Source organism: Ictidomys tridecemlineatus, chromosome 6 (genome assembly GCF_052094955.1).
Source record: "Ictidomys tridecemlineatus isolate mIctTri1 chromosome 6, mIctTri1.hap1, whole genome shotgun sequence".
Classification (NCBI taxonomy): Eukaryota; Metazoa; Chordata; class Mammalia; order Rodentia; family Sciuridae; genus Ictidomys; species Ictidomys tridecemlineatus.
In genome coordinates this window covers 13,980,200-14,002,355 of record NC_135482.1, presented here as the reverse complement: position 1 = coordinate 14,002,355, position 22,156 = coordinate 13,980,200, and the positions used below count along the sequence as shown (strand labels likewise).

General features: G+C 38.3%; 1 protein-coding gene across 8 annotated transcripts in view; it reads left to right on the top strand.

Annotated features, from left to right (window-relative positions):
• Positions 1-20,659, top strand: part of Ric8b (RIC8 guanine nucleotide exchange factor B) — a 106,889-nt gene extending 86,230 nt beyond the window's left edge. Inside the window, exons 9-12 of one of the 8 annotated variants that reach the window (XR_013440317.1) lie at positions 4,670-4,789; positions 12,350-12,488; positions 13,130-13,306; positions 19,260-20,659. Coding sequence is in view for 2 of the 8 variants with exons in the window: in XM_005322326.4 (XP_005322383.1) it covers positions 4,670-4,789; positions 19,260-19,371 (232 nt within the window). In the remaining 6 variants the exon portion in view is untranslated. Of the gene's footprint in view, positions 1-4,669; positions 4,790-8,129; positions 12,489-13,129; positions 13,307-19,259 lie in introns of all 8 variants that reach the window. The other 7 variants (XR_013440316.1, XR_013440320.1, XR_013440318.1 and 4 more) reach the window with 7 other exon arrangements.
• The last annotated feature ends 1,497 nt before the right edge of the window (positions 20,660-22,156 follow it).

Below are 22,156 nucleotides of genomic sequence, written 5' to 3'. Positions count from 1 at the left end.
TGTTGCTCCTTCTCTCACAGCACTTATCACCTCCTGCCATAAGCTTCCTTATTCTTTAGATCTATTGTTTCCTCCATTAGAAGATAAACTCCATAGGGGATTTTGTTTGCATCTGTTTTTGTTCCTCAGAATAATGCCTGGCAAACAGTAGCAAATTTTTGTTGAATTAATTCATTTTTCTGAGTTATTTTTTTTTCTTGGTCAGCCCCTCCTCAGCATTAGGATTCTGTGACAATCCAGTTTCCTACCTTCATCAAGCCCCTCATCTAGTTAAGGAGTGGTAGCCAGGGAATGGAATTCAAGAAAAACAAGAAATGGTTAAATGTTTGTTGTGTTGTTATTCTGAGGGGGAATAGACTGTGGAGTGTCCTGGATGGGCATTTTTAGTATCATTCTCATACACTGTCTCCTTTCCGACCCCACCTATTCCCTTCTTCCCTGGTCTGGGCTTACAAAATGCCACTTACCAAAAGCTCTGATCTGTTTCCTAAAAGTTGTAAATTATCGGCACCTAGGCTGGATTTAGCTTATATAAACATGTTTTGTTTGGCTTACTCATGTAGTGTTGATTATGTGGTTTTTGTTTTTGCTTTTTATTTTACTTATTGCTTCTTAGGATAATTTATTTATTTGCCAACATTTAGAATTCAGATGTTTCGTATGAAAATGTGGATTTCAAGCTTTGTTGGAAAAAATGGCAGTTCTGATAGGGCCTGCACTCTCAAGTCACAGCCAGCTGCTGGAATTGAGTAGCTGCAGTCCCCTTCATCCCAGCCACAGCTTCCTTTATCTTGACAGCCTCCTCTTTCACTTTCATCTTACCTGCCTTGTCCCTATAGGGATTTGACTTTAAAGCTGCTTCTTTTACTAGAATGCTCTGAGTAAAATTAAGCCACACTTTAGAAATTGAAGTTAACTTTCATGTAGCTAAGGGGATTTTTCCCCCAATGCTGGGAATGGAACCCAGGGCCTCAAGTTTGCTAGGCAAAGTGCTTTATCACTGAGGCTCAACACAATCCCTTTGAGGGAACATTTAATGGCTTTTTTATTGTTAAATGACCTAGTACTATTGCTGTTGACCAAAAATGGAAACAATTTGAAGAAAGAGTGAAAGACTTGAAATATATTTCAACTTTTACACATGTATTCATCTGCTCATACCTTTTTAGTTTGTCTTAATCCTTTTATCTCTAGGCCCATAGCTGCTATCAGTTCATCCAGTGGTTTAATATAATAATTTTAAAAATGCATGATGAAGTGTCCAAAGATAGGAGTTTAGATGCTTCCTGTCATCTGATTGGGAGACATTAATAATCATAGGATTGGAATGCTAGGAGGATGGAGAGGGGAGTAAAGACAAGGTGGGAGAAATTATGATAAATATAAACTCAATAAAATGTCCGCCATAATTAGTGTCCTTAAAGCATTAATTGTCTGTGTCCAAGACTCAGTCTTAGGATAAAATAAAAGTAACCCCAGGATTAGTAGAGAAACCTGCAAAGTTAAATTCCAGACTGCTATGGGAAGTTGTTAAGGTGCCAGTGTTCAACTGAAATAATCTATTTTATGAAACCACGCATCATGGTTGTCACGGTGACCTTTGTATGTTTTTTCTTCCTTTTCTTGGTGGGGAAACTACCAGAGACTCTGGCTTGAAGGAGGGAGGGACAGGAGGATAGACAGAACCATCTGCCTTCAGCTACAAGACAGTGGTGTTTCCCTATAATAGAGTGGCTACGGCTTTGTTTATATTCTTCTATCAAGGGGATATATTGTCTTTTTAAAGGAAAAAGTGAAACTTGGATCCCTGGAGTGACTTTGGAGGGCTTGGAATGTTTTACTGCATAGATAGAGGATGCGATTTTACTCTGTAAGAATGAATTTAAGCTCTGATACAATGTGTTTAAGCTGCAATTACAAAGGATTTCAGAGCAAGCCATGAAGTCGTTTTAGCAGTTGGGAGACTTAAAGTCAGCTTATAGAAAACAGTCATCATTTCCACTAAACTAAGAAACCAACAAAAGAATCAGCATGTTCTCATCCAAGAATTCATATCTGACTGTGTGTTATGGTGCCCACAATACCACAGGGCTCACCAGTGCATCCCTCAGATAAGTTTTTCCTGATTCTTTGTGCTGATATCATATTTGAAACAGTAAATAGTCAACAAATTTGATTTTTCAAATCATACCTCCATTAAATTTTGAGAAGTCTTTTCTCAAGTGGCAAAAGAGCACAATCTCCATAGTTAATACATTTACCTTCCCTTGTACTTTATTCCAAGACCTGGTTTTCTTCATCTGCTTGGGATGATCTGTATATGTAATAAGTACATTTATTTATTTATAAGACAAGGAAGTTTTGTTTTATTTTTCTAATGTATTAGGTAGCAAGGGAGAAAGCAGTGAAAACAGATGACTTCTTGTCATTTGCCTAAGGAAATAATGGATGGGGGTGGTATTGTATTTTCAGTGTAGCACTTGGATATATCGCCATAGTTCTCGAAAATCTTGCCTGAGTTTTTGGGAAATAGCATTTTTGTTGATGGCTTTTAACTGGAGGCCTTTTCCTCTTTTATGGGCACCCGAAAAAAGAACTAGTAGCACACCATGAGAGTATACACTGACAATGTAGCCCAGTGGTTCCTAACCTCATTGTGTATCGGAATTACCTAGAAAACTTTGATATACACACATGCACACACAGATTAAGGTGAAGCTCAAACTTGTTCTTTGAAATTCCCAAGTGATTCTAATGTATATCTGGCAAAGCTAAGAATTAGTAACTAGCCGAGGGGATTTCAGGTTTCCCCAAAGCCCCAGCATTCCTAAAAGAGCCCTGGGGGTACCTTAAAAGGAAGCAAGCAGGTGGAGGACAAACTAGGGGCCCTAGGCCTCACTCTCCTCCGCTGCCCCATTCCCCCTTTTGCCTGAACAATTCTGGTTTTTTCCTATATTAAATATTGAGGTTCTAAAAGGAACATGTTTTTTAACCACAGCTCTAGACATATATGTCCTATGTAAGAACGGCAACACAGATTTTAACTCTGGTTTTCAAAAATGGTGAGCACTGAGTTTTCCAACAAAATTCGTGTATTATGTAGCATCTGAGGAATGTAGAAAAAGAAAGGTAATCCAAGGTAATAGATAACAAGTGTCCAGTGAGCTAGGCTTACTTCAAGTGAGGAAGGGAGGTGACTTGTCCAAGCAGAAATCTCAAACAGGGGCTTTATGCTGGCTACCACAGGATCCAGTTGATTACAATGTCTTTGTTTTGGCCACATGATATCTTTTAAAATTTAGACAGGCACTGTTCTCGAGTTTACCCCAGTCTACGACATTCCACATGGTTTATACTTGACTTGCTCATTCGTTTGCTTATTATGAAGGCTCTGAAAACTTTGGTGTTTCTAGACCGTAGAAAATAATTTGTTTATCAGTTTGCTACTTGCAGTGATATTTCATTTGATCAACTTTGGAGGTTGAGGTAGGAAGGATCACAAGTTCAAAACCAGCTTGATGGGGTTGGGGTTGTGGCTTAGCGGTAGAGCACTCGCCTAGCATATGCAAGGCACTGGGTTCAATCCTCAGCACCACATTAAATAAATAAACAAACAAGCAAATAAATAAATGGTATTTAAAAAAAAAAAAAAACAGCCTCAGCAATGTAGTAAGACCCTGTATCAAAATAAAAATTAGAAGGACTGAGGATGTAGCTCAGTGGTGAAGTATCCCTGGGTTCAGTCCCCGGTCAGAACAACAGCAATTGTCTGCACTTGGCTGTATTATAAGATCTTGTAACCTCTTGTCTGCTTCTTTAGAAAAATGTTTTAAGTTACAGATCTTTAGCACCCCTTGGAAGTCTATCTTTTATTTCCCCACCTCAGGAAAAAAATAAAAAGAAAGAAGAAGTATGGCTTTTATTTAAGAGAATAATTTATTTGGTATTAAAATGTCATACAAAGTTTTTGCCAAGTATTTATTATAAGAACTGTATTAAATCTGTTTCTAGAAAGCCAAGATGGTACTTTTACTTTGTCTCTTGGTTGGCTAGATTTTATTCCTTTTTTTTTTTAATCTAGGTCAGATCAAATCTAATTAAAATTGTTCTTCTGCTTTATCTTTTATTATTTAAACACTCATTGCCCTCTGTGGTCTCACTAATGGACTAATTTCCTGAGATTATAAATTGGCATGCTTTCATTTCCAGATTGCAGCCTCTCTGTCATCATTTTTCCAGTTTTTTTTTTTGACGTTTGTTTTATGCTGTATCACAAATGGATTTCCTCATTTCACCTTCTATGAAGTCATATGTACCCTTATAATTAATGAATAAACTGTGCATCCAAGGATATTTATCCAACGGCACCAATCAAATTTTATATTTTTCAAAAGCAACCATGCCTTTAAAATAAGAGTTGGCAAGTCAAGTTTGGTTGTTCTTTTTTTTTTTTTTTTAAACAATGACTATAGCCCATTTCCCAATTAGTTGAAGTCAGTTTTTTTTTTAATTACTACAGCAATTCTGTACCATAAAGTTACTACCAAAATTATTGCCAATTTTTTTGGCTATTATACTCTTTCTTATTATAACTTAAAACTTGGACCAGAAAAGTATAGAAAGAGCATAGTTTTAAAACATACAGCATAACTTTTTTTTCTTTTTGTAGCATTAATCTTATCACTGGTCATTTAGAGGAACCAATGCCAAACCCCATAGATGAAATGACAGAAGAACAAAAAGAATATGAAGCCATGAAACTTGTCAACATGCTTGATAAACTTTCCAGGTATTGTATTCCCATCCATTTTTTGCTTGGTTTCTAAAAATGTTCTATTTCTTTGTCTCTCTCACTGAGAGTTACCATAGAACAGCAACTCTGGAAATCCATGCTGATTGAAACAGGGTGGCCCATGCAGCAGTAGTTCAGACACCTCTTGGCTACCATGGTTTTTCTACATGTGCCGCTTCTGGATGTGCATTTCTTAAAACATAAGCTAAGATAGTAACTATTAGATCACTGTAATATTTAACCAACTAACCTCCCTGTCTTCAAAAAGATGCTATGAGTTAGGTTCAATGATTTTGCTGCTTCTTGTATTTTTGTTTCAGCCTGTTTTTGTTTTTGTTCCAAATCATTATGCGCTTTTCTTTCCCTTTCATTTTTGATGTGTGAATTTGCAATTCTGCTTTTTTGGGTTGCTGCTAAAACCAAGAATTCTGAAATATAATGCATCCAATAGGAAAAAGTGAAAAGAAATAGCTCAAATGAAGGATTTTCTGAAAGCAGGCACTTGTATTAATTAGAGGTTCTAAAAACAATCTGCCCTTCCCCTCTTGCTTCATGTCTCCTTGCCTTCCAAAAAATAACCAGTTTTGAAAATAATTAAACCACATATATACTAATCAGCAACGAGTCATCTTGGAGGAGTTATTTGGAAAAAAAAAAATCCTTTCATACTTGGCTGAATTGCTCTAATTTTCCAGTCATACATTGAGTCACTGTCTCCTTAAGCCATCTTGAGTGAGTGCTTCTGTGTGTTGGTGGCATCTACCATTTTCAGGTGAATTTCTTCTGGTCATCTCCACTTTCATAGTAGCTATGTGCAGGGGGCGGGGGGTGTGAAAAAAAGAGCTAGTATCCCTCAATCAAGAGAAAAAGCAAGTTGAATGTGAAGCCAAACTGGGAAAAGGAAAGGTCTAACAAAGAAACAAACATAGGTGAAGGGTAGAGCAGGAGGCTTAGAGTAGAAATAGGCAAGAACAAGAGACTGATGTAGGAAGGATGACAAGTATGGGTATTTTGACACTGCACTCTGAGCTTTTAAATGATGCAATAATGTGGTAGAAGTTGTTTAGAAATAAGTAACTTCATTATCTACAAAGTGTAACTACAACTCAAGGACTGTCAGCTTACTGCTTTTAAATATCTATCCATTCCTAAGAAGGTTAAAGCTTACAGGTAACTGTGCTCACAACCTTCAAAAGACATTTTTAACTGTTTGCAATTATATTCTCATACCTTTGTATGGAATAGACATTTTCTTTTCCTGAAGGAATTAATAGTCACAGAGAAGATATTGATAGGGCAAACCTATTTAAGGCAGAATAAGAAGTTCTAAATGAATATATAAAAATAAGATACAGTAGCTGAGGATGTAGCTCAGGGGTAGAGCACATGCTTGGCATGTACAAGGCCCTGGGTTTAATCCCCAGCACCATTTTTTTAAAATTTATTTATACAAAAATAAGATATGAATGCCCTTGGCTGCTTCCAGAAGAGTCTGATGTAAGTAATGAAACTTGGGTAGAAGTAGAAGTTAGGAGGAGACCCAACATAGCCCATGTAGTGGAAGCTAGAAGGGGAATTGTTAACAGAGACCTAAGTGGAGTATTATTAGTGTTTTAGGACAGTGAAGCAGTTAAATATTTCATATTCTGACCAACAATATGAATTTTTAGAAGTTAGCATAGGTGCTCTTCAACTGGCCCATCTACCTTGAATGAATAAAATCCAAGCTAGGAAAAGTAGACGATGGGGGAAAAACTGCCTAGGATAATGCAATATAATCTGGAAACTTGGCTTATCAGTAGATACACTACCAATTTCATAAGGCATCCTAATTACAGGCACAGAAAACAAAGGTGCTAAGTCCTTCTTTTAATCTCAGTGGAATCACATATTCTAGAAGCTACCAATAAGTAAATACACCAACATTAAGTCTGAAGTACTCAACATCCATCTAATTTAAACTATGCCTTAAAGAAGATGCACACTCACCAGCAGGCACCCAGGGATGCCCAACTCAATTTGAAGATGGTACTGATTTTTGCATGAAAAAGCAAAGCAAATATGTTTTGTGTAGGCTTTGATGGTACTATTTTTGCCATTAAAGTTGAAGCAAACAGCAACCTTGAATAGTCCTAAATCATGTACACTTTTTGCATGATATGTAGTGGGTTTTTACATTGTCTGCCTTTGTGTGCTTTCTAACATTTGCTCCTACTAATAATAGTGAATGACAAAACTCTATGAAGATAAGTAGTGGGCATTCCAAAGCAGGAATGCAAAGAATGTAACCATTCTTTATGCGTCTTACACGTTTGTTGTGCTGTATTCTTCATTAGTCTTAAGTTTCTTCTCTCTTTTCACCTTTTTTTTTTTTTTTTTTTTTTTAGGTTTAAAAAAAGTCATTAAGCCAAACTAGACTAAATTCAGTACAATTCAGGGAACATTTACTAAACAGATACTCTGTGCTACACTGTGCTAGGACCTAGCCAAGGGAGATGCAGAGGTAAATGGGACAGTCTCTGTCTTTAGAAAACTCACATCTTAACAGAGTGTGATCTATTCTAGAATACAAAGTAGAAGAAAATAATGACAAAATGAGGTCTGTGTTAAACTTAAGCACCCAGGAAAAGGAGCAGTTCATTCTGTTTGGATGATTTAGGTTGTGTTTCACAAGGAAGGTAGTAGCATTTGTGCTGATAATTGAAGTTTAAGAGAGATTTAATGGAAAAATGACTATTCATTGCAGGTAAAGAAAAATTTAATCTCATTAGTAAGATAAGTCTTTGGTATTTGTATTTTTATCTTTCTTCCAAAGAGCTCAGGTTATTTTATCATGATTTGATTAATACAGAATATTACCAGATTTAACATTGGGGAAAGCAAGGACCAAAGAATTGACCAAAATATTTCCAAGCTATTGACTGATGATGATCCATTTCCTTTTGACGGTTTACAAAAACACTTTCACATACATCTTTCTAGCTTCATGATAAAGTGAGCCTAGGAACTTCATTTTCCAGAACTCAAGATCTTTGCTCTGTCCACTGTGTTACTGTGTCTGTCTGTTACAGGAAGTGTTTGCCAGAATACTTCCTAATCACTCTCTCAGCATTGTACTATTGGTTAGTTCCCTCAGCTGTCACTCTAGGAAGTTCTGCATTCAACCAAGCCTTTATTGTGCTAAAAGTGTACTTCGCCTTTGTCTAATTAACTTCCTTTCTCAAAATGAAATCATTTTCTCCTGCACCTGAATTGAAAGGCATGTGAGTAAAGGATAGGGTTGGAGGTGACGTGGCCAAGGAATGGACACTACACACTTCCTTTTTTCCATCCATAGGAGAGCAGATGTGAAGGACCTGCACCAGGATGGTGGTTAGCAACAATGGCCCGTGCCAAAGCACTTACCAAAGGTTGGTCATGCCAAGTACTGTTACTGAGCCTGGTGTAGGGTAGATGTTATTCACTATTAAAAAGTGTAAAACCACCAATGTAAAGCCTAAAACTACATTTTAATTTTTCCCCCATGCTGGACTTAGCCACTGTCTCAAGGAGCTCACCACCTGCTAAGCTTTATCTCAGCTAGACTTCCAAAGACAGTGGAGAGATTAGTGCTCATATATTTTCTTTTCATTAAATGCCAAATGATTTAGTAGTATTTTAAGTGATTTTGTATTTCTTTAGTATAAGGATTATCTCTGTAACAGATGTTTATATAAACCCTTGTATAGGAATTGGCAGTATACCTGGAGGTCTTCAGAGTTGGAGAATCACCTGAACCCTATTATTTCCTTCATATCTAGCTATAATATAGTGCCTTGAACCTTTGGTTTCTCCAGTACATGATGATGAAATGATGAAACAGGTGGTCCCCAAATATGAAGGTCAGGTTTCTTGCTCTATAAAATAGCCTACATGGTTTAAGACTTTGAAGCTCATTTTGTCAGTTCCATTTCTTATCCAGACTTGATAAAAGTCAAGGCAGAAAGAGAATTCTACAAAGCACTGTAGACCATGACTAGGCAGTTTAAATATTTAGTGCATAATTTCTTTACCATGGAATGATAATTAAAATGTTTATCAAATATAAGAATTAAAGCCTACAGGTAGCATATGCCTGTAATCCCAGCAGCTTGGGAGGCTGATGCAGGAGGATCACATGTTCAAGGCCAGCCTCAGCAACTTGGCAAGACCCTGTCTCAAATTAAAAAATAAAAAGAACTGGGGATGTAGCTCAATGGTAAAAGCCCTACTAGAGATGAGAATGTTGATTGTGTGAAAACAAGCCCAGTGTGCCTGAGAGCATTGCATCTGCTTGGATGCACCAGGCTCCTCACATGTGATGATGCCTGCTCCAGAAAAGGGCAGAGAACATCCATTAAGTTTAAATTAACCAAGGGAATGATATTCCAAGTAACAGTTTTGTTTTGAATTTTTAAATCCTTAATTGATGCCAGAATTGATTAATCCTCCACTCCACCCTCCCTCTATCACTGTTTAACAAGGTACATTGCCTGTTTGCTTTTATGTTCTACCATTAAAATCTGTTTTAAAACTTATATGTATATAAATAAATTATTGTCCTATCATTTCTTCTTTTTCCCATCCACTCACTTAGCCAAAAATTTGTAGTTTTTCAAAAAATTTTATTATTTTGCCAGCCATAATGATATTTGGATGTGGCTTTCTTAATAAATGCAAGTGCCAAATATTTAAAAATTCCTTTATTTCAAAGGTCATTTTTAAAACTACTAAGGCTGAGAGTAATTTAGGACTGAAATTTAACAGCTATGTAGTTTTTCCTTAAAAAGTATTTTATTCTTCTTAACTAAATATCAACAACTATGATTACATCTATCTTGTAATGAGTTAGTCAAGAAAATGTTTTTTAGATACATTTCAGAAACATGATCCAATTCTTAAAGCACTGTAAAAACTGTTGTAGGTATTAATATATAAAGATTTAATTGGTTCCATCAGAATATCCTTCAAATCTGCACTCTCCAGTACGGTAACCATTAGCCTTACATGACTGTTGAGCACTTGAAATGTGGTTAGTCCAAATTGGGATGACCTCTAAATGTAAAATACTCACTGAGTTTCAAAGACTTAATAATAATAAAAAAACAAAGAATGTTAAATATCTTACTAATTGTTTAATATGGATTACCTATCAAAATGATATTTTTTATCTACTGAGTTAAGTAAAATACATTAAACAGCAAATTTTAACTATTTTTTTTCAATGTGGCTACTAGAATATCAATATTACATATATAGCTTACATTGTCTTGCATTTTATTTTTATTAGCATTGCTCTCCATCATTAAAATGTACTGTAAGGTTGCTTGGAAATTCAATTACTGGGACTTGGATCCAGTTAAATTAATAATATACAGGGGCAAGGGAGGATTAATTTGAGAAACTCGGTAGTTCTATCATTAGGTTATAGAGGACCTTTCCAGTGGTAAGATACCCGAGTAGGGGGCCATAATCCCTGTGGTATGAGGTAGCCTCCATATTCCCTCTAGGTAGTCAGTGTCGATCTGTAACAGGAATGACTGCTTGGAGTTCTTGGTTAAAGCACTAGCTGAAATGGCTTTTGACCCTTAGAAAAGGGTAAAATAAGAAGAGTCTCTACTGGCTGTTTATAAGTTAAGGTTTTTTTTAACTTTTAAGCATTCCTAATTGGGAAGAGCATAAAAAGGACTTCTTTTTTTCCCAACAGTGTCAGTTAGCATGCTGACTGCTTCATGTTTATTTTGTCAATTTGGACTATAGGGTAGAAAAGTTCTGAGTAGATCACCAAGAAATAATAAAGAACACCATCACCTAAGGATAAAACTGAATTTTATTCTTCTAGCACTGTTCCTAAAATCTTTCTCTGTATTTTCTTAACCATGCTGTTTAATATGAGGTGGGCAGCAAATTTTTAGAAGCTTTGCATGTAATCTTCTAACAGAAATGAGAGCAATAATAAAACACTAATATTTACATAGTGCTTAACTGTAAAAAGTGCTTCCATATATATTATCTCCATTGATCATTAAAATAGAGTATTTTATTAAGAGGTATTTTATTAAGAAGTAAATGTATCCAAGATTAAATAAATGAACCCAGATCAGGTATCTAGTTAAGGACGCCTACCAGGACTTGGTTCTCGGTCTTCAGACTCCAGATATTATACTGTTTTGCAAACTTACCAACAGCTCTCAAAAGATTGTCAGTCTGATTATTTTTAAATAAAACTTCTAAATTTTAAACAAATGTGGAGCACAAAAGACCAATAGTAAGCACAAATGTCTACCTTGGAAGAATATTAAGATGTGGAAAACACAAGCATCATGCAAGCTGCTTTTCATCCCATAGCTGAGCTCTTATCAAAGATTAGATTATGTGCCCAAGAAATACTTTATATTATATGAGGGAAACCATAACATTTCTGATTCTGTTAATACAAGGTTTGGTTTTTTTATTATTTTAAAGAGAAAAACTAATAATGAGTATTCTAACATTCTTACATGTTATTACACTAATAAAATCTAACTTTTAGACATCCCAATTACCTTTACAAAGTCAATTGACATGGTGATATGAGCAGTATACCATATCTAGTTGTCTTGGGAATAATATTTTACTTTCCCAGCAGTACCTAATCTCAAAGCATGATGGTGAGAGATAAGGAGAGACACTCAGAATCATTTATGAAAGATGCAGCCTGAAGACCTCATATTTGCTATAGAAGAGCCACCATACCCTCCTTCCTACTGTGTTAAAAACTTAGTGAAAGATCATAGAACTGGTCAGCACTCAGAAGCCACTAGATGAAAGAGGGTCAGGGTCCAAGCCCAAAGGATACTTTCACAGTATCCAATTGAGCATGATAATCAGTCTCAAAGGTTATATAATTCCTGTGAGAAAAAGGGGTTAAAAACACCTATACTAAGTCACAGCTTATTGAAAATCCATTGCACTGCAGTGGATTATAAGCAGTGTCCTAGACTTGGAATTATAACTAAGACTATTAGAGCTGCTTTCTCCAGACCTCACATGCTCCATTCTAGCAGACATTCTTAGAAGAGCTCTGTGTTAATGAAAATGCTTATTTATATACTAGTTTTTCATCCCATCTTTCAAATGTGAAAAGGAATTAAATATGAAATGCCTAATTTAAAATGTCAGGGTCCTTTTTTCCAAGCCAACCTTACATTAAGAGCAGGAATCCCTGAGCCAAATAAATGGTTCCCAATTATCTTGTCTTGGGTTTTGTTATATATTGTTCAGAAGTCAACAAAACAAGTATGTAACAGAACCTGCCTAAATAGCAGCCACCCTCATTAAAAACGGAGAATTAATCAGGGGTGATTGAAGGAAGCAATGCCTCATAGATTCCCCCTACACACACACTTTTCTTCTTTTCTAATCATAGAACAAAATATGTTACATAAAAGGATCGGAACGATTATTCAGTACTCAATTAGAGGGAGGTGAATAGGTCTCTAACATGCTGTTTTATCAAAAGAGCAGACTGGTGTTTGCATGACTGTTGTTTCATTACAGACCCTGTCATTAATTCCATGTGTCAATACTGCCCTGTAGTACACAGAGCAGACAAGAAAGAAGAGCCCTTGAAAACAAGGGAATGATTTTTGAGTCGTTATCAAGCTAAGTGGCAAGCGGGAAGCTGAAACTCGTATAGGTAAATTCGAAGGGACTCTTGGGAGATCTGCAAGTGGGAAACAAGAATGCATTTTACCAACTGCTTAATTATGTCCTGTTTTTCAGCAAGTACACTTGAATTGAATGCTTTGTTTGTATTGCACAAAAACGTGCCGAGGGCAAGAGTATTCTCTTGCTTCCAGGTCAAGTAAGGTGTTCTATACACACACACATCTGACCTATTCTGTAATGTGCAATTGGGTATGTTAGTATCTGAGCCCCAATTCTGCACTCTCATTTCTGGGGGAAAGAGTCACATAGGAACCAGAGCCCTAAAAAGTGGGACCTTCTCTAAGGTCCTGAGAAGTCATGAAAGCCCAGGCATTCCAGAGTGCCATACCTACAGGAAAATGGTGGCTCAGGAAACTGTTAACATATATCTGGGGAAAAAAAACAGCCAGAGAATTTTAAGTATGTGTAAATCCCATCATCTCCCACCCCTAGATCATTAAGACATTTTTTTTGGTTTCCATTAGCAGTTCCAAGGGTTAGGCTGGGGCAAAATAGGGTTTCCTTTTTTGGACGTGCTTTACCTGTGTCCTCATGCCTGGCCAAGCCCTTATAGATTATGGTTCCTTATCGTTTAGTAAGATCAAATTTCTAAATGATGTTTCGTTCCAGTTGAACATTCTTGGAGGCTTATCTCTTCCCTGGCCAGATGCCTGATCAGATGAGAAGCCCGCCATGATACTGTCACAGTGCCTAGAATGGGCTCTTTATCCAGTAGACATCACTGTACTTTTTGATGATAACGAGGGCAGTCTTAACTTATGTTAAGGCCTGTGTATAGCATTGAAGGTAAGTATGAAGGAGTTGTTGCTATGTGAATATCTTAATCCTGATACACATTTCAATATACAGTATCTCCATTTTATAATGATAAAACGGAGATACTGTATATGTATTTATACTGTGTGTGTGTATATATATAGATATATCTATATATATCTATATATATACCTGACACCTAGCCATCCTTTTTAGATAGGACTTTCAGGACCAGTAACTCTTCATGAAATGGCCTGTTTATTGAGGGCCATGATGGAATTTGGATCCTTCTGTGTAACACATGCCATTGCTTTGATTTGCCTATATAATCATTTTAACCATCTGCTGGTAGATTGCAGAAAGGGTTTGTGGTCTTGGTGTATGCCAGTGACAGGTAGGTAGGATGTTGTGTTTCATTCTTAGGTCTAGACTCTCTTGACTAGAAACAAAGGCTTAGAGTAATGACTTGGAGTGTCTTTAAATTTAGCAGTTTTTCAAATAGATCAAAATTACTTAGTAACCTTATCTTAGACTCTTGAACTTAGTATATAATTTTGGGGATCATCTTGTCCAACCCCTCATTTTATAGATAGGGAGACTCAAGCCTGGAAAGGCAAATGACATGCCCAAGGACACAGAAAAAAGTTAGTAAAAGATCTGAGACTAGAATCTAGAGATCTCTTGACCCATACACAAGAAGCCGAGTCTAACCCAGTTTATTGTTGGTAATTCTAGGCTGTATAGAAACGGGGTCTGACTTCTGGGCCGTCAGAATATCTGATGACCTTGACTCATCAAGGAAATAATTACAGTTAAAATAATATCAGAATGATTTCTGACAAATGGTTCTCTACTATTCTCCCTTTATGTCATGACCCATGTACTGTAGTCTCTCAGTAAACATTTACTGAGCACCTACTATGTCCTGTTTTTATACTAGGTACTGGCAGATTATAGCCAGATAAGACATGGACTCTGCCCTCAAGTTGCCCACAGTCTAGTGAGAACAAGAAATCCCTGGAAAGCATAATTCAGAATTTCCTATGGAATATGAACACCTCTCCAAACTCTGTTACTCTTGATGAAAGTGAATCTTTTACCTACAAATTTAGCTTACCTCTTGTTCATGGTTTAGTTATTAGGAGTCCTATAAGACACATGCCTTTTCTTTTTATGAAAATGCAAGATGATATCAAGTGCAACAAAAGTGTAGATCATAGACCTTATTGAAGCTCTACTCTCTGCAAGGCACTGTGCTAGACACGTAGGGATATGGGAAATGAATAATTAGAGCAAATATATTTTTAATATATTAGAACAGTATTGTTTCATAGCTTTCAAACTTTATAATGACAGTTATTTTTCAAAAATACCTTCATACTCAAATCCAGACTTGTCAGCCTAAGATTCAGGTCTCCATTCAGATCCTCTTTCATACCCCATATCTCTTGTGAGCTTTCTTTTTCCTTTTCCTCTGCTAAACCTGCCTGCTTGGCAATCCCTGCACACAACTAACTCTTGCTTCTGTGCCTCGCCTGACTAATCCTTCTGCTTTGGGGATGCTTTTCTTCCCATGAATCCATGTCCATCGCTGCCATTATAGCCTGACCCTGAGTCCACCTCCTGCAAGGAGCCTGTAGTCAGTGTCTCTGTCTCCTTCTATGTCCCTCAGACATGCATAGCCTATATGACTGGTGGAGGAACATTTCTGTGGTATGCATTAAAGCTTCCCATTCTTTGTCCACATCTTTCTGATTAGATACACCAGAAAATAAATGAAAAGCAGTCTAATATAAACATGTTTTTGCCAAGCCTTTTAGGAGTGATTCTATAACAAAGATTTCATTTTGGTGTTTGTGGGCTATAGTTATAGACTAGAAAGATCAGAAAATTAGGATAGGAGATTGAGAAACTTGGGTTCATGGAACAGTCTCATGTCTATAAATGATCATTTCCTACTCCTACTCAGGACAAAAAAAAATTCCTTTAAGCAAAGTACAAATACAATGAGGGTGGATCCATGACTGTCACACTCAGGGAAAGCAGGGCTCTGCTTGTCAACCATCTTAAGCTTATTGATCTGCTGTTCTGTAATTCTTTGAATATTGTTTAATGTGTGTGTGTTTTATCTTCTGAACTGACTAAAAGCTTCTTGAGGACAGGGACCATGTCTTTTTTTTCTGGTTGTTTGTTTTTTGTTTTTTTTTTTTTTTGTTTTGTTTTGTTTTTCTGTTTTTGCTTTTGCATATTCTTCCCCAACTTATTCCTGACTGGCATAGGGAAAACCTGGAAGCATATAGGAACAGGAATGCAACTTGTGAGTTCCAACTACATCTATCCATTACACTTCCATACTTGATACTATAATAGTCTTTGCCCTCATGACAACTTAAGGAGGTGGGTATTCCTATCCTAATTCTACAGATATGGAAATTGAAGTTCAGAAAGTTCAAGGTCTTATGGTTAGTGAGTGTTGGATCCAGAATTAGAACTCAGATCCCTCTCCAAAACCTGTATGTATTTTTTATTACATCACAATCATGGTAAATGTTTGAGAACTCCTTAATTTACATTATTATTGCTATCGTTACTGCCACTATTATTACTAATATTATAATTATTCCTTACATCATTACTAGGAAGTAGGTAGTGCTAGTATTATCATGACCCCCCCATTTCACAGATGGGGAAACAGACCCAGAGACATGCCCGAGATCACACAGCTGGTAAGTGGAAGAATCAGGACTTTATACAGACCTCCTGACTCCACGACCTGTTGTTCTTTCCACAAGGTCGAGTTGCTGCCTTAACTCATTTGCATGAATACATGATGATGTGGCAGTGCTCACTAATGCCTTCCTGCAGAAAGGCCAGTACACCTGAGTCATGCAAAAGAGAAAAGAAAAATAACTCATACCTTCTGAGGAGCTTCCATTTCCATGGAGGGCTGATACAAAACACCAAAAATATAAACACTTAAATAGTTCACAAGTGAGAACTAGAATACAGGGCACTTTGTTCTATGAATGAATTCCCATAACTTGGCAAAAAAACTATGTGATATTTTTCCATCGTAAAGTAGGATTAGGAAATAGGGATGAAGCTTACAGACATGATTTGAAATGTTCCCCCTGGGTTTAGATGAGAAAGTGCTAAAGACGCTTATACAAGTTGGTAGCTGTCCTCAGAATCTTCCTGTTATCAAAGAGGTGCAGTAGTATTCGTCCAAGGGATGATGATATGTCTACCCAGCATATCATCCTTGGTAGATGATATCCTGTCCTTGGTAGAATCCCTCTAGTCCCATCTGCCAGGCCTACTTCTATCTCTCCCTACCCTGCTGCCCCTACCCCCACCTCCCTGCCCTCAGTTCACCAAGCCCTATAGGCCTTTGAACTTCCTCATTCTTCAGTCTCCATTCCTGGCAAGTTGTCCCCCTTCTCCTTTTGCCTCAGTTGTTTGTATGTAGTGTACAGTACCACAGTTCTTCAGCACAGTCACTCAGAACTAGGAAGATATATACTGTAAATTATAACTATATAATTTTTGCATGCTAGAGACAAGTTTTAAAGTAAACAGATGGTTTCTAACTCTCCACCAGACATTTCTACCTGGTTGTCAAACGGGCAACTCAAGCTCTTTGCATACTGAAAGATAGCAGTGTCCCCCACCAAATCTGCTCTGTTTCCCTTCTTCTGCTCCAGTAGATAATATCACATCCACTTGGCCATCCACCCCACAGCTAAGGGACTCTACTCCTTGCCTTCACCAACCCTTTCCCCTCTGTGGGTCATTAGATCTCCCTCAGCAGTGTTGCCTTCTGTTCCCACAACCTCAGCCATACCCCAGCTCTGTCTCCTCTCCCACACAGCTGTTAGAGTAACCTCCTAAGGACTTGTCTCTCTGCCACCTCTTCCAGTGTGGTCTCCCACACTGCTGCCAGAGGAAGCAAAACTGATCGGATACTCTTTACAGGATGAAGTCTAAGCTCCTTACCTGGGCATTTAAGACATTTGACTATTGGGTGGCAGATGACCTTTGCATCTGCCCCTCCTGCTGCCCCTTCACTGAGCCCCTTCACTCTCCAAACACCAGGCCCTTTTCCAGCTTTGTTAGAGTACAGTGATAGAAAAGATGAACTGGCACAATCAGAAGAGGTCTACAAAAGCACCACAAGGTGATGGGACCACATGTGGTGCTTTTGTAGACCTCTTGTAGGCTCCTGACATGGTCTCCTTGTCCTGAAACGTGTACCCTTTGCCTAGCACAGGACCCCTTGGTGGCACCTTTCCCCACCTCCCCCAGGCATTTGGTTGGTGCTTCATCTCAGGAGCTGCCACAGTTCTTTGTTCATAATTCTCTCATAGCATCTCCCCCATTACGTTCCAAGTTATTTTCCATATATTTATTTTACTTGCTCATCAAAGGCAGCAGCTGTCCCCAGTCTTCCTTTTCTTCCCCAGTATGTGACATAGTTCCTGTCGCATAGTTATTGAACAGATGCTGAACAAATGCACTCAGGGTGTGCTCCGCCAGAGCAGTTAGGCACTTAGTCAGATGTGTTGTGCTGCAAAGAGCACTGGACTGGGATCCAGAAACCCATGTCCCAGGTCCAACTCTGCCACTAGATAAGTGACCTTGGGTAAGTCACTCAGTCTCCTCTATTAAAGAAAGGGGTTGGACTAAATGATCTCTGTGGCCCCTTCCAACTTTAAGCTCTGTGATTTTCACTCCATTTCTTGGATCAGGAAACACTGCCTACTTTATAATATTCGGAAGCTTCACTGTAGCCAGCCAGCGGGCCACCACATTTCCCAGATTTTTTCAGACTCTCAGAAATAGTCTTTCATGCAGGCCAGAGCTTCTCCAGGAGGCTGCTCTTGGCCTTACCGGCAATCACTGAGCTTTCTCACCCCTCCCCAGGTTTTGGGTGCCATCACTCAGTCGTGTGGCTACCCTTTCCCAGGAGGGAGCCCCTCTTTGTGCTGGCCTAAGGGAGGCAGGGGGAGAGGAAGTGTTCCCCTTCACTGCATGTCCCACCAGTATCACAGCTGCTGCCATCATGTTTTGGGGAAGCAATGCCCATTTCTGTGAGAAACAAGTTTTAAGCAGCTCACGGCCCTTTTAAGTATACTGCTGACCTTTTGAGGATGGGAGGAGGACTGGAGTTAGCAACTCCACAGTACATTTGCCATAATCTCTGTGTAATAAATAAGAGTCTATGAAAAGATGAAATAAATCTTTCCTGATGCTTTTTGATTGGTTTAATCAATAATTAATCATCTTCAGATGAGGCTGTAGCTTGTGGAGTAGATATAATTGGATTAGCTGAAAAGAGGCAGTTGGGAAGCTTTGAAGAGATTAAAATGGCTGTCAGTCCCATAATTAAACTGCCACAAACAAAAGCAATGGTGTTTTAAACAAGAAGAAGGGAAAGAACAAGCAACAGACAGAAAAGGGAAGAAAAATGGGGAAGAAAATCAGGGAAGGCCAACTGATTTGAAATGAATCAACAAGTATTTATGTATCACTAAAGACTGAAGGCAAAATCTAATCTGACAGATTGATTCCATTGAATGAAATGCATACATACCAAATCAGCCATTTAATTATAGGCCTGGGGCAGGTGAAGTTTCACAGCTTTAGCTTCACTAAAACAAAACAAATCCACAAAAGGGGGAGGAAAAGTTACTTATTGAAAACAGAAGAGACCTGCTCCTTGTCCTGAGCCCATTTAGACCTTGACTTTTCATACTTTTAATTGGCTTAGTAGGTTTGGCCTGTGTGAATGAAGTCTTTTATCTCTTTTTCTTTCCATGCCCCTTTCATCTTTCCTATTACAAACACACAGAGAGAGCTTGAGAGAAAATACTTTGGTTTTTAAAGACTTTTCTTTTAAAAGGATGTGGATTTGGGTGGGGGGAGGGGCGTGTGTGTGATGCTGGTGAATACTTTTTTTTCTCTCTTTTATCTCTTTTTCCAGAGAGGAGTTGCTTAAACCAATGGGACTAAAACCTGATGGGACAATAACGCCTTTGGAGGAAGCACTCAACCAGTACTCTGTCCTGGAAGAGACCAGCTCCGACACAGACTGAAAGCATCACCTGCTCAGCTCCCAGTATTGCTTTTATCAGCATCTTTTCTCTGTAGCTCCAGGGGAATCTTTTCTCTAAAACATTTATGCCCTTGCTTTGGCTAGAAACACATTAACTGGTTTACTCATTGAGAATCCAGCATATTTAAGAGGTGATCCTGTGTTTTTTGCGATATCGAGGCATTCATACAGAGCTGCAGTGAGGCAGAGTCACAGGGACTAGAAGCAGAAAAACAGTAATTCCATTTCATCAGATGGAACGAAGAACTTCATTCTGTAAAGCAGCCCTGGCCGAATCTGGCCATTCTGTTTTCCAAGATTCTTGACTGAAGATTTAGCCAGGTCCTTCCTCTCACTTGGGTGAGCGGCCCCTTCTGAGTCTCTCGAGCAGCCAGAGGCACATGAGAGCAGAATGAGCTAGTAAATAAGGACTGAGGCAAGTGACTCCTTAGGTCAATACTGACTAAATGGAAGCCAAGCAGCTGCTCTGTAAACCTAGCCCCACTCTTCAATTTTATATACATGTAGAAGCACACACACAAACACACACACACACAGGCCCCAGACTTACAAACTGACTACACCAGAAGTTTGTATGTCTTAGCTAAAATTTCAGAATACACTTCTCCCTGACAGGAGTTATGAATGATGGTTTAGTTCCCAGGCAGCTACAGATGCCTATTTATTCCCTAATGTACCTGAACACTAGTACTGCAGAACTGAACCAGGGTATGTACTGTGGCGGGGGAAGCGTGCGTTCTGAGGTCTGACTCGGAATGCCAGGAACATACACACCCTCCATCCCAATGAGAGAGTGAGGACTCCCTGAGTAGTGGGAACTATTTTGTGGCCTCTTCTAGTAGGAGAGTCAAAGGCACCCATTTGTACATAAAGGTCATTCATACATCATGTTTTAAATTGGGGTCAGTGTATATGCTTGTGTGTGTGTATTCTATCTTTCTACTATACGTGATCGGCTTAATGGTAACTTTATTTATTTAAAAAAAAAAGGAAAGAAACACAAATAGTTACCATTAAACTGATTAAGGCTGTTTATTTTTACTGTTAGAATTGGTCATATGAAGATGTAGAGACGCCGTCATGCCATAGACAGTGGGCCTAGCTAATCAGTGGCTAAAGTTGGAAAGGGGTTGGTTTCCTTTGATATGTATGTATGTATGTGTGTGGATGCACATGCATATATACATATGTATACACACACATAGATAATGTGCTTAACCACTGCCTTTTAAAACTTTAAATTAAATAAAACATTGGGGTTGATTGAATTTAGCCATCTGTGTGTGTTTCTTTATGGCTACATGGGCTAAGCAACACTATTTCATAGTTAATCCTTTTTAAAAATGCTTTTCCAACCATTATCTTAACTTCTCATCATAATAGTCTTTGTAAGGACAGGTAAAGTATTTGGGGTATTAGCAAAAATGTCATTTATCCAGAAGTTAACTTCTCTGGCAAAAAAAAAAAAGTCAGGAATTGAGTCTTAAAAGGCCTTGGAGCTGCCAGACAGATGTCACAGATTTCTTGCAACTACTTCTAGAGGAGATCCTCAAGATTTCACTCTTAGCCTTTTTACTAAAATTTGCATATATCTCTTAACATATTGAGATATCTGCCCCTACACACACTCAAAAAAAGAGGCAAACAAAGAGGCTGCTAGACTGAAGTCAGGCAGACTGAAAGCAGAAAAGACCACCAAAAACACTGTGTTAAGATGGGAAGAAACTAGTCAAGGTGAAGCAAATCAAGACTCTCAATTTGCCATGGGATATTGCCAGCAAATAAATGTTTAATAGTATGGCCCATAAACTCATTCTCTGCCCATGAGTTTCTTTAAAGGAATAAATTAGCCAAAATATTTTATAAAAGGAATTTCATCCAAAATAATTGAGGGAGAGATTATGAATGACCTACATTTTAACAACAATAAATAAAATAAAACTTGACAATTCTTAATTTTAGATTAATGAAAAGGGGTTTTTAAAAACTTGATATTTTTGTTATTCTACAAATGTATTTTTTATAATTTCTAAAATCACTTTGGGATGAGTGTCAGCCTGGGGAAGGGCCATCCATCTTGACAGCTCTGCAGAGTGAGCAAGTGAACAGTCTGTTAAGAATCTGTGATTTCCTTTCAGTTTGCATTTCTCATTGCTGGATGTTAAACTTGGATTTTAAAGAGGGAGAATTTTCAGGGGAGAGGATGGAAGTGACCTCACCTTGCACACGGAAAAGAGCTGACACCAGTGGGTGCTGATGGCACGCGAGCTCTCCTGCAGCTTTGCTGTGGCATCCCTAGAGCCTCACAGCAAGCAAGAGTCCAACTGTGGCCACCTGACCCCCAGCACCCTCCTTCCCTGGCACCACTGCACCTGTAGTACACCATTCCTCCCCAGGCTTTGAAGGTGGGGAACAGAGTGGGATGGAGAAGGTGTCTCAGGCCATTTTAAGCAATAGCTGTCTCAGCAGAACTTGAAACATTTTTAAAAATGTTTTAAGCAGGGAGGGGCCTTGGAATGGAAATGTGAGTGGGAAGCTTGCTCAGTTAGGTGAGTACTTGATTTCAAATGAAGACCTGGAAAACTTTAGGGTAAGACAGAGGCCAGGGATGCAGGCCCCTCTACCCACACCCCTCCTGACCTCAGAAGTGGGGTGCTAGAGTATGTTGTGAATAAAGCATTTGAGCTGCTGCTTTGGAAGAACAATTGCCAAATTATTGAAGCCCTTTTGCATGTGTGGTGATCCTGGGTGGTGGGCAGGGCAGA